The sequence below is a fragment of the Amphiprion ocellaris genome, chromosome 8 (assembly GCF_022539595.1).
Source record: "Amphiprion ocellaris isolate individual 3 ecotype Okinawa chromosome 8, ASM2253959v1, whole genome shotgun sequence".
NCBI lineage: Eukaryota > Metazoa > Chordata > Actinopteri > Pomacentridae > Amphiprion > Amphiprion ocellaris.
In genome coordinates this window covers 3,671,326-3,683,587 of record NC_072773.1, presented here as the reverse complement: position 1 = coordinate 3,683,587, position 12,262 = coordinate 3,671,326, and the positions used below count along the sequence as shown (strand labels likewise).

The following is a 12,262-nucleotide window of genomic DNA, read 5'->3' as shown; positions in this document are numbered from 1 at the left end:
TCAATAAATTGTCAGTTTGGTCGCTAAACTTGAATTTTTCAGCTCAGTGGCTTTCACCTTTCACCTCAAACAAATACACTACCGTTCAAAAGTTCTGGGTCACTTAGAAGTGTCCTTATTTTTGAAAGAAAGACATTTTTTTTTCAATGAAGACAACATTAAATGAATGATAAATCCAGTGTAGACATTGTTAATGTGGTAAATGACTATTCTAGCTGGAAACAGCTGATTTTTAATGGAATATCTCCATAGAGGTACAGAGGAACATTTCCAGCAACCATCACTCCTGTGTTCTAATGCTACATTGTGTTAGCTAATGGTGCTGAAAGGCTCATTGATGATTAGAAAACCCTTGTTCAGTTATGTTAGCACATGGATAAAAGTGGGAGTTCTCATGTAAAACATGGAATTGTCTGGATGACCCTAAACTTTTGAATGGTGGTGTATGTTAATTTAAACTCATTTAGAGCAACTTTAACAAATAGCAACTTTAGCTCATTAAGAGCAACTTTAACGGATATAGAGCAGCTTGAGCTAATATGGAGCAACTTTAATAATAGCAGCTTTAACTAATGTAGAGCAACTTTAACACATTTTTGTGCAACTTTAACTAATATAGAGCAACTTTAATACCATTTTTGAGCAACATTATATAATATAGAGCAACTTTAAATAACATAGAGTATAAGCATAAAAAACCCTTTAAATCAACTTAAATTAAACATTCAGCTGAAACAGACAAAACTAAATTCCCCTCTTGAGTCGTCTGTTCCTCACACAGCTTTAAACTCTGCACTGTGAAGTCAGATCCAATGTAAATGCATCTATTTTATCAATTAATAGTAAATGATTTAGTCTAAAATGCCAATCAGAAGTTTTCAGGCCCCAAAGTGAGCCTAAAACTAATTCTCAGGTTGGATTATCACTTATAACCAAACAGTGAACCTGAAAAATACAGCAGATTATCACCTCTGATGAAGTAAAATGAGATCAAGTCTGGCAATTTGCTTGATAAATTAGTTAAACCTCCAAAGTGTCTGATCAGAAGTCTCTCTAAATGTTTCTGTTGTTATTATAAAAGCTGATAATATTCCAGCTAAAGTAGCTCTTGTTGCACTCTGTAGCTTTTTTGAGAGGTTTTAATAACATTTATGAACCTCTTGAGCACACATCTGGATCTCTGCAGTGAGTCTGGACACTTTAGAGAAACCAGTTTGTATTTTTAATGCAGATGTGTCGTATAGAGTTGATTGAATCTCTTCTTCTTCTGTGTCAGGATGCTGAAGCGCTGCAGGGTCCTCACAATGCTGCTCGGTTCTCCCACATCCTGCAGAAAGATGCATTTCTAGTGTTTCGATCTCTGTGCAAACTCTCCATGAAGCCTCTAGCTGATGGTCCTCCTGATCCAAAGTGAGTGTTTTAGAATATTTCCTCATCTTAGTTCATCAAATTACAGATCAAATCATACCATGAAGTGTATTTTTAAACACACTTCCATAAAGATCCTGACCTAAAATCCCTTTTTTTGTTGGATGATTATCTTTCTGTGGCATGCAAACCTGCCCTGATTCATTTTTGTCCTGTTTTATTTGTTGTCACGCTATAGTTAGCCAAAAAATGAAAAAGAATGGCATCCTTTGGCTTCGTGCTTCAGCTCAGTCCTCACATTAGCTTGCCCTTTTCCATCCCGGTGTGGCCCTGTCATCTCTGGTTACCGTAACATTAGACCACAGGCCAGGTAGCGTGAATAGGCCTGAGTAAAACGAACCCAGGAAGAAGCTCACAAAGAATTCAGTCTGCCCTTCATAAGATGCTGAATAACCACCGTTCCCCCTCAGAGTAAACTGTGCAGCGCCATTCATACATGAGAATTTCCACTGATGTCCGTGTAATTCCTCTCGTCCTGCAGATCTCATGAGTTGCGGTCCAAGATCGTCTCCCTGCAGCTGCTGCTGTCGGTGCTGCAGGGCGCCGGGCCGGTGTTTCGCACCCACGAGATGTTCGTCAACGCCATCAAACAGTATCTGTGCGTGGCGTTGTCCAAAAACGGCGTCTCATCCGTGCCCGAGGTGTTCGAGCTCTCGCTGGCCATCTTCCTCACGCTGCTGTCTCACTTCAAAGTCCACCTGAAGATGCAGATTGAGGTACAAACCCCAGAGAAACAGCGACCGCCTTTTAAAACATAAAGTCTTTCTTGTTTCTCACCTTTTCTGCCTGGTTCTTCCTCACCTCCAGGTGTTTTTCCGGGAGATCTTTTTGACCATCCTGGAGACGTCGACCAGCTCCTTTGAGCACAAGTGGATGGTTATCCAGACGCTAACTCGCATCTGTGCAGGTATAAAATCACTAATACAGTAAAAAGATCACCAGAAAACATCACAGGAAAGGATTGTTGAAGAATTGATGGTAGGATGCTACAAAACAAAATCAGCACCTCCCAAGATCTACAAAGGTTCTGCAAGAACTTCTCTGCTTCACCTTGAAATAAGGAACCTAACTCTGTTCACCATAAAGTCTTACATCACTGTCCACAAAAATTCAAACATTTGGAGCAATCAAAGGAAAATGGAATAGAAAGCTGTTATTTTGAAGTACCCTGGTACCAACATTTGTAAATCTGCTGCTATTTGGGACATTTGGGATTCAATTTTTTTTTTTCAAATGAACCTCCTCTTTTACAATTTTCTGCTCCACATTCATCAATAACAAGTAATAAACTATCAAAGGCTTGATTGGCTCAGCTTACACATCAGTGGTAGCATTTTTATTCCATGTGTTATTTGTTGGTTGCTAACCCTACTCTAATCACAGTAACAGTTTCTTATTCTGATTCTTTTAGTTCAGTAATTCTTATGCTATGATAGTAATCCCCAGTTTTACCCTTTCGTCAGTCACTGTCCCAAAGCACTGAATCCATCATCTTGCAGACAGATGCCGCTTTCTTTAACTTTTTGAGAGGCACAAAATTGGTTGGTTTGCTCTTTTTTTCTTGGTGATATGTTCATAGACAGTGACATAAGGTTTTATGGTCTACAGCTATGCCCCAAAGTGAGAATTACGCCCTCTGTTTTTAAAGTACCCTCGTATATCTCACCACAGCGAGGCTGCAGTTGTAGGTCACCCTGTTCGGTTAAACATATTTACAGCAGTTTTTTCCGCTTATACTGATCAAAACTTTGCATGTCCGCATGCTCTAGGAGCGTCACATGCAAACCCAGAGGACAAAGGTCATGTTTGTTCATGCCGTTGCAGAGACGGACAGTAAACAGATGTTTTAAAACATTCGAAAAAGGGTTTGCTCTCGTTAATATGAGGGTACTTGAAAAAGTTCTCTGCTTCACCCGGCAAACAAGTGGCGTAACTCCCAATTTTACACTGTAAAATCTTCTATCACTATCCACAGAAACTCTTCTTTGATTGCTTCAAATATCTGAGTTTTTGTGGACACTGATAAAAGGTTTTATAGTTTACAATTTTTACCCCAAAATGGGAATTCCGGTCGTTTTTCCTTTGTGGATTTTGGGAGGTGCTGACTTTTTAGTGTATCATCTTACCATGTTACCTTGTCACCAGAACACTACATTTTAATTTAATCAGGAATGCACTTGGCACAAATGCTGGGAAAAAAATCTCGTCATCACACAGCCTAGCAAGAACAATCAATTTGGATTTAACTGCTGAAACTCTATGAATATGTACACCACCGTTCTAAAGTTTGGGGTCACCCAAATAATTTCATGTTTTCCATGAAAAGTCTCACTTTTATTCAGGTGCTACCGTAACTGCACAAGGGTTTTCTAATCATCAATTAGCCTTTCAGCACCATTAGCTAACACAATGTAGCATTAGAACACAGGAGTGATGGTTGCTGGAAATGTTCCTCTGTACCTCTATGGAGATATTCCATTAAAAATCAGCTGTTTCCAGCTACAATAGTCATTCACCACATTAACAATGTCTAGATTAGATTTATCATTCATTTAATGTTATCTTCACTGAAAAAAAACTGCTTTTCTTTCAAAAAAGGACATTTCTAAGTGACCCCAAACTTTTGAACAGAGTATGTACTAAAAGCTCTTTATTCTTCGAATGTGTTGAATTATTTTGACGATGCTTACGATTTAAAATGCCTTTTAAATTTTATATTCAGGAAAAAGCTGAGTTTGGATGGAATTTTCTGCAAGCCATTGCCATTGTATTAACTGATTTATTGTAGGTTTTTAAGTTATTTAATGATTTAATTACTCTGTTAAGGAAGGTGGCGTAGTTATGTTGCAATCGGCGTCTGTCCCTCTGTTAGCAACATTACTCAAAAACAGACCAACGGATTTGGATGAAATTTTCAGGGAAGGTCAGAAATGACACAAGGACCAAGTGATTAGATTTTGGCAGTGATGTGGCTTATAGTCTGGATCCACAGATTTGTTAAAGATTTCTGTATCATTGCCAGATAGCAGCACAGCGTCACTGTAACCATGACAACAAGTGAACACTACATCAGCTGCCTGCTGATGATCACATGATTGTGATCCTACTACAGATCCACCACTGTGGACTTATCAGGACTTGTCCGTCAGAAATAATACAAGGACTAACTGATTAAATTATGGGGGTGTTTCTGAGTCCCATTAATTCCCACCGCCGGCTGCATATTTAGGTCACGTGATTCGGTATCATGCATAACACGCCTGTGCTCAGTGCAAGGTCATTTTTATTAAAGATTTCATCCATTGGAAATCATACAACAACTGAGCAGTCTTAGCGGAATACTTTGCCCTCTGAGTACTTTTCTTGTTTATTGACATTTACTGCAAAATGTTATTTATTCTGTACGCTGCTGGACCTGGGTAACAAATTTTGTTTCCTGTTTTTTTACATGTTTGAATGACAATAAATTCAAAACTGAAACTGATCACATAAGCCAACAATGTTCTACCATCATGTATGGAAGTGTATTTCCACACCTCCTATTGAAAAATCTTTAAACCGTGTTGTGTTTCTCCCTCCAGATGCTCAGTGCGTGGTCGACATCTACGTGAACTACGACTGCGACTTGAATGCTGCCAACATTTTTGAGCGTCTCGTCAACGACCTGTCGAAGATCGCTCAGGGCCGCAGTGGGCAGGAACTCGGCATGACTCCTCTGCAGGTAGATCAAGGGTCCTTCCGGTCATCTAATTTTGCATTTGTAGTTTAATTTCTAGCTTTTAAGTTCTTTGCTAAATGCTGGAATCATTTGTGTGGCTTGTGTATAGGAGCTGAGCCTTCGTAAAAAGGGTCTGGAGTGTCTGGTGTCCATCCTCAAATGTATGGTGGAGTGGAGCAAAGACATGTACGTCAACCCAAACCTCCAAGCCAACCTGGGTAAGTGTGGCGAATGTGTTGGCGATGCATAGGAGTGTGGGGAGTCTAGACTAAACATGAACTTATTGTGTGAATGTTTCAGGTCAGGAGCATCCGTCCGATAACGAGGCCAGTGAGCTGAAACTTCCTGAGCAGCTGGCAGGACGTCGGGACAGCATCAGCTCTCTGGACTCCACCGTGTCGTCGAGCGTCGCCACGTCGCAGGCCGACCATCCGGAGCAGTACGAGGTCATCAAGCAGCAGAAGGACATCATTGAGCACGGCATTGAACTGTAAGGGCTCCTTCTCAGCTTAGTTGGGATTAATTTAGGACTGATGAGCTCAGGTGTGTCTTCTTTTTGTTGTGTCTGCAGCTTCAACAAGAAGCCTAAGCGAGGCATCCAGTACCTGCAGGACCAGGGCATGTTGGGCTCCACTGCCGAGGACATCGCCCAGTTCCTCCACCAAGAGGACAGACTGGACACGGTGAGCAGCTACACAAACTTAAAGCAGCTCAGTCCTCCAACTCAGGGGAAGAAATTTCACTCCTAGTCCATTAAAGTTTCCTGTAGTCGGGTGTTTATCAGTGTTCCCGTACATGGCGGGTTTACCGATCCGGACCATTTGAAGACTGCACATTTTATAAGGATGTTCAGAGGGTAGAAAGGGGGCTGTATGTACATACCAAGGTGAATACTGGTCAGTTTGGATGTAGTTGCTAATCAGTGACAGAGGGTCAGAGAACAAAGAGCAAATGGTGATTGAATAAAGAGTTGGGACAGACAGTAGCAGATAACAAAAGGTATGAGAATTATGAATAACAGTGGGTAATGGAGGGAAGGAGTGACGATAGATAGGTGTGTGGATAGATAGGTACGTGGGTGGCTGGATGGATGGATGGATGGATGAATGATGGGTGGATGGATGGATGGATGATGGATGATGGGTGGATGGATGATGGGTGGGTGGGTGGATGGGTGGATGAATGATGGGTGGATAGGTGGATGGATGGATGCATGATAGGTGGATGGATGATGGGTGGGTGGATGGTTGGATGGATGATGGATGGATGGATGGGTGGATGGATGGATGGATGGATGATGGGTAGGTAAGTAGGTAGGTAGATCGGTAGGTAGGTGGATGGATGGATAGATGATGGGTGGATGGATGATGGGTGGGTGGATGGATGGATGGACGGATGGATGGATGGATGGATGGATGGATGGATGATGGGTAGGTAAGTAGGTAGGTAGATCGGTAGGTGGGTGGATGGATGGATGGATGGATGGATGGGTAGGCGGGTGGGTGGATGGATGGATAGGTAGATGGATAGATAGATAGGCATGTGGATGATGGATGGATGGGTAGGCGGGTGGGTGGATAGATGGATAGGTAGATGGATAGATAGGTAGGCATGTAGATAGATGGATGGATGGGTAAGTAGGTAGGTAGATTCAACCTTTACTGATCCTGCAGCGGAAAATTTGTAGTGTTACAGCAGCAAAGACAGAAAAAACAGTACAGAAAAGAGCGGCACACAATACATAGATATAAATTAATACTTTCCCCTTAAAGAGAAGAAATATAAGTGTTTATTGTACTAAAAATAGAAAAATAACAATATAGTCATGTTATTGGACATATCAGGTTATTGCACTCTATGGCGGTATTGTGTATGATATTGCACATAGTGTTTGTCTTGTTTACGTTATTATTGCACAGGGAGCAGGCTTGCTTGAACAGTCTATCTGCAGCAAAATGTGTGTTATTTTCTTCATCACAAACATTTGGTCCGTGGGCCAAAACGGGCCCGCCAGAGGATCCGATCTGGTCCGCGGGATGTGTAAGAATGACAAAGCTGACAGTAATTAAAGTTTTTCAATAAAAGTAACAATAAATCCACTGTACTGCCACAACTTTTATGTGTTTTTTATGTTTAAATTTTATACATTTACAAGGCAGGAGGACAACTTAACCTTTTTCCTTAGTTATCCCACTTTAGTTTGTATACTGTGGTGCTCAGGATTACTACACAGATGTTAAGTTGTTTTGATCGTAAAGTTAAATGCTGCATCGTTCAGTTCTTGACACTCTGTGATCTGTAGGTTGTAATGTGTAAATGATAAACTGAGGCATAATATTGTTGAAATTTCACTTATTTTTCTTAAGAAATGTCAGGTTGCTCATGATGTTTTGTAAAAAAGATAATTCATTAAATATGAACATTTTTAGAATGTACTTTGTTGCACCAAAACAAAGTGAAATATTTGGAGTTGTGGTTGTTTACAGGTTGTTATGCTGTGATTTTACTGGTCACTTGAGATCAAACTGGACTGAATGTGGAACCTGAACTAGAATGAGTTTGACATCCCTGATCTAACTGTTTCTTTCCTGCATCTACAGACACAGGTCGGCGAGTTCCTGGGCGAGAACATCAAGTTCAACAAGGAAGTGATGTACTGCTACGTGGACCAGCTGGACTTCTGCGGCCGGGACTTTGTCTCTGCGCTCAGAGCGTTTCTGGAGGGCTTCAGGCTGCCGGGGGAGGCCCAGAAGATCGACAGGCTCATGGAGAAGTTTGCTGCTCGGTACCTGGAGTGCAACCAGGGGTAAGAGCTGTAGTTTTATATCTGAAAATGTAGGTTTAGGGAGATTTTAGAGCAGAGAGCTGAGTGCTGCGAAGGGTTAGCAGGCAGCTGAGGTTAAAGTCAGAGTTTTCAGTGTCACGAAGGCTTTTAAACTGCTGGATCGCCATGGTAACTGACGTTGCAGGAGGAGGTTCTGTTCAAAATGTTGGACTTAAATCAGCTCTAAGAAGCGTTTCCCTTTAACTAGACAGTTCCCTGATGATTCTCTGGGCGATACAGATTGTCAGCTGAGGGAAAATGTTTTATCTGCAAACCTGTTGATCTGTGCGTCACTAAAACCACCGAATGAAGCTGTGTGGTTACAGAATCACATCACGTTGCCATGGGAACCCACATGCATTCAGTTTATGATGCAGATAATTATGTATTTTTGGTCTTTTGTGCTGCCGGTACTGCAGCTGATGGAACACAGATTAGAAAATTGATTATTCTATTGGTATTTATCACAAAGACATTCAATCAGTGACACCTAAATGTTTATAGTTTTCCTATTTTTGGTTCTTTTGGCCATATTTTGTCTCCAGTTTTTAGTTTTTCTGACTGTGTGTTAACCTGCATATGACAAATAAACAAATCTGAATCATTTTCACTTCAGTTTGACCCCAAATTAAAGTGATTTATTGCATTATGGGACCAAATTTCACTTTAATATCATGTTTAAATAAAGTAAGTTTAACAGCTCTAATGTGCAGCTGCGTTGATCAGCAAAATAAATATATTCACACGTTTAACAGTTTTCTACCAGCGTTCCTGTCTTGCGTTTTGCATAAATATTTATATTCCCCATGGCTCTCTATTTAAACAGCCTGTCGAATGAAGTAGGCGGCGTAAGATTGGTACATTTGTGCAAATAAAGAGTCACATCATGCAATAAACATCCCATTTGATGTGAGTTTGAAGCAGAAAACCTGGTTAATAAATAAAGTTTGTAACCACCTGTTTTCTCCTCCTGAAGTTTTCGGTTATTTTCTTTTCGGTTAACACAAAGATACGTCCTGTTCGCTAGTGCGTCTGCTGACTGTGGTCCTGCTGTGTCCTCTTGCAGACAGACGCTGTTTGCCAGTGCAGACACTGCCTACGTGTTGGCCTACTCCATCATCATGCTGACCACAGACCTGCACAGTCCTCAGGTGAGAGCTGCTGTTTGTTTTACGTCCGCTCACTGCCGTCATCGTATCTGAGTCATTGTCTACAGAAATACAGAACCATCCTGTCCTCCACGTGAATTTTTATTAAGGATTTGCTGCCCTTCTGTAGGCAGTAAACAACCACATCACCAAGGAGCGAAGAAGAACTGTTAAAGTTGGCTAATGTGGAGCAACTTTGACTCATTTAGAGCAACTTTAGCTAATATAGAGGAACTAATATAAAGCAACTTTAACTAATATAGAGCAACTTTGGCTAATATAGAGCAACTTTAACTAATATAGAGCAACTTTAATATAGAGCAGCTTTAGCTAATATAGAGCAAATTTAACTAATATAGAGTAACTTTAATATAACACAACTTTAACAAATATAGAGCAACTTTAATGTAGAGCAGCTTTAGCTAATATAGAGCAAATTTAATTCATATACATGACCATTCAAACGTTTGGGGTCACTTAGAATTGTCCTTATTTTTGAAGGACACCTCCTTCACCTCCTTCAGACCAAAAACTGCCTTTCATTTTTCACAAAAAACTGGAACTGGCTGTTTAGTTTACTTATCAGAAACTGGAACATGGCACCGTGGTTTACGACGGGAGTTAACACAGCAAGCTTTCCAAACAGCTTCGTGTTTTATTTTGGCCACGGTGAGCTATTTTTTTTTCTCTTTTTTTATTCTTTAGCAGCTCCATTACTGTGCCACAGCAGCGGCTTCACTTGAGTGAATGTGGACGCTGCCCAGGACAATATCTGTCTTCATTCTGGAAATAGCTGCCGCTGATTTATCACCGCTGACAGACCGCTGTGACGGAGGAAGTTGGGTCTGAAATTTAAAGTCTGGGGAAGGCAGGTGTGAAATATAGACCATGTCCAGGGAGTGGTGACGTAGTCAGGCAATAAAAACGCACCCAGAGCAGTAAAGAATATCGCAGTAAATCAGAAGATGTATTATTCTCCACGGAGCACAGAACAGAAGCCTGTTTCTTTCACCCTATTTCACCTCCTTGTTCAATATTCCTTAAATGTTTTAAACCAAAACTCTCTGCTTTTCGCTTTCATAACATCCTCAATCTTTTTGTTGTTCTGACAAAATCGGGCTATTTAACTCATGTTTTCTCACAGAGTCTTTGTCTTGCAGAATGAAGATGATTTCCACTTTAAAAGCATCTATTCTTTAACCTGTAATTTAAACGTCAGCAGCAGAAAACACTTCACTCTTAGCTGCTCTGCTTTGAGACAAAAAGGAAGATGTGCAAGAAATTAGGGAGCTTGTGTTTGTTGGTTAATGCAAATGCGTGCAATATTGTGTTTTGATAGTTAAACAGTTTTAATGTGCTCTGACCAGCTGCAGTAGCTGCTGCGTTAGCCATAGTGGTGGAAAGTCGTATTTTTATTGCTGCTCTGGCTCTTTCTGATGTGTAAAACAAGCTATTTAGCTGTTGTGTGTTCCAAAAATTAAGCAGATTGTTTTAAAAATCTAAATTAGGAAGCAGAGAAGGCAGCTGGAGGAGAAGACGAAGTCTGATTTCGGAAAATACCGACTGAACTGGTGAAGGAATAAAAACAATGCGAAGTAGAGAGCAGAGAGTGCAGTACTTCCTGTGTGAAGTATTGCGCTCTCTGAGTGCTTTTTTTGTTTGTGTAGGTGAAGAACAAAATGACCAAGGAGCAGTACATCAAGATGAACCGCGGCATTAACGACAGCAAGGACCTGCCTGAGGAGTATCTGTCGTCCATATACGACGAGATCGCGGGCAAGAAGATCGCCATGAAGGAGAGCAAAGAGTTTTCCATCACGCCCAAGTCCACCAAGCAGAGTGAGTAATCGCGTTTTCTCACTAAACGTAAATTCTAATGTAAAAACAACAAAATAGAGGTGCGTCACTGTGGCGTCCTCCAGCTTCTTCCTGACTCTGTTCACCAACAGGTGGATAACATTCTTTTCTTTTCCAGGTGTGGCCAGTGAGAAGCAGCGTCGCCTCCTTTACAACATGGAGATGGAGCAGATGGCGAAGACGGCGAAGGCTCTGATGGAGGCCGTGAGTCACGCTCAGGCGCCGTTCTTCAGCGCTACACATCTGGAGCACGTCAGGCCCATGTTCAAGGTACCAAATGTACTCTTTTTACATACTACATACATAAATACAGTTAAATTCTGAAGTTTACAGCCGAAGTTGGAAGAAGTGTGTGAACCTGTTGGCTAATGACATCAACTTTAACTAAACCAATCAGCGAAACAAGATTAGAGGTTTGGTTTGGAGCGACTTTGCTTTGCAAAAAACTCTTCTCACACAAAGTATCTGCTGTTGCAGACCACACTTCACAAAGATGACATATTAAAAGAGTCACAGACAAGATTTGTTGAGTTGCATCAGGAATTTAAGTGTTAGAAAAAAAAGAATTATTGCATTGCCTTTGTTGCAGGGCTGCAACTACCGATTACTTTAATTGTCAATTAATTGGATCATTTGCTCGATTTATCAATAACTTCTTAGGGCTATAAAATGTCAGAAATTGCTTGAAAACTTTGATCAATGTTGTTTTTGTCTGCAATCTAAAGATAATGTCGTAGAGGATGAAAGAAAACCAGAAAATACTCAATTCTGAGAAGCTGGAATGTACTTAATTCAATTAATCAATTATGAAAATAGTTGAAGAATAGTTTCACAGTTGACAACTAATCAATTAATTGTTGCAGCTCTACTCTTTTTATTATACTGCCATCAAATCAAACAAATCATTAGAAAGAGAGAAAGCAGCTCTGGCCACCAAAAACGTTACCACTGAAGTTGGCCAGACGGTGCTGTGTCACCCAACAATGTTTCGTAAAAGATGTTTGGTGGTGTTTTAAAAATAAGCTATATGTTGTGTAAAAGCATCTTCCTCAAGGTGAAGCACGGTGGTGGCATCATCATGACTTTTGCCTGGACAGCTCGCCATCATCAAGGGAAAGAGATTCCTAAGTTTATCTTCCAGGATAATGTCAGGGTGACTGTCCAGCTAAGCAGAAGCTGGTGATGCAGTGAAAAAATTACCCTAAATGTCAAGAAATAAATCTACTACAAAACAAATTCAGACAAAGAAAATAATCCTTCATGAGCCACCAAGTCCAATAAAGACGG

The 12,262-nt window shown here is 40.7% G+C and overlaps 1 protein-coding gene across 1 annotated transcript in view; it reads left to right on the top strand.

Moving 5' to 3' along the window:
• Positions 1–12,262, top strand: part of arfgef2 (ADP-ribosylation factor guanine nucleotide-exchange factor 2 (brefeldin A-inhibited)) — a 45,594-nt gene that overhangs the window by 12,964 nt on the left and 20,368 nt on the right. The window contains exons 9-19 of the mRNA XM_055013153.1: positions 1,277–1,410; positions 1,910–2,144; positions 2,236–2,335; positions 5,010–5,149; positions 5,256–5,364; positions 5,447–5,636; positions 5,718–5,829; positions 7,747–7,952; positions 9,037–9,121; positions 10,786–10,957; positions 11,094–11,245. Of these exons, the coding sequence (XP_054869128.1) occupies positions 1,277–1,410; positions 1,910–2,144; positions 2,236–2,335; positions 5,010–5,149; positions 5,256–5,364; positions 5,447–5,636; positions 5,718–5,829; positions 7,747–7,952; positions 9,037–9,121; positions 10,786–10,957; positions 11,094–11,245 (1,635 nt within the window). The remainder of the gene's footprint in view (positions 1–1,276; positions 1,411–1,909; positions 2,145–2,235; positions 2,336–5,009; positions 5,150–5,255; positions 5,365–5,446; positions 5,637–5,717; positions 5,830–7,746; positions 7,953–9,036; positions 9,122–10,785; positions 10,958–11,093; positions 11,246–12,262) is intronic.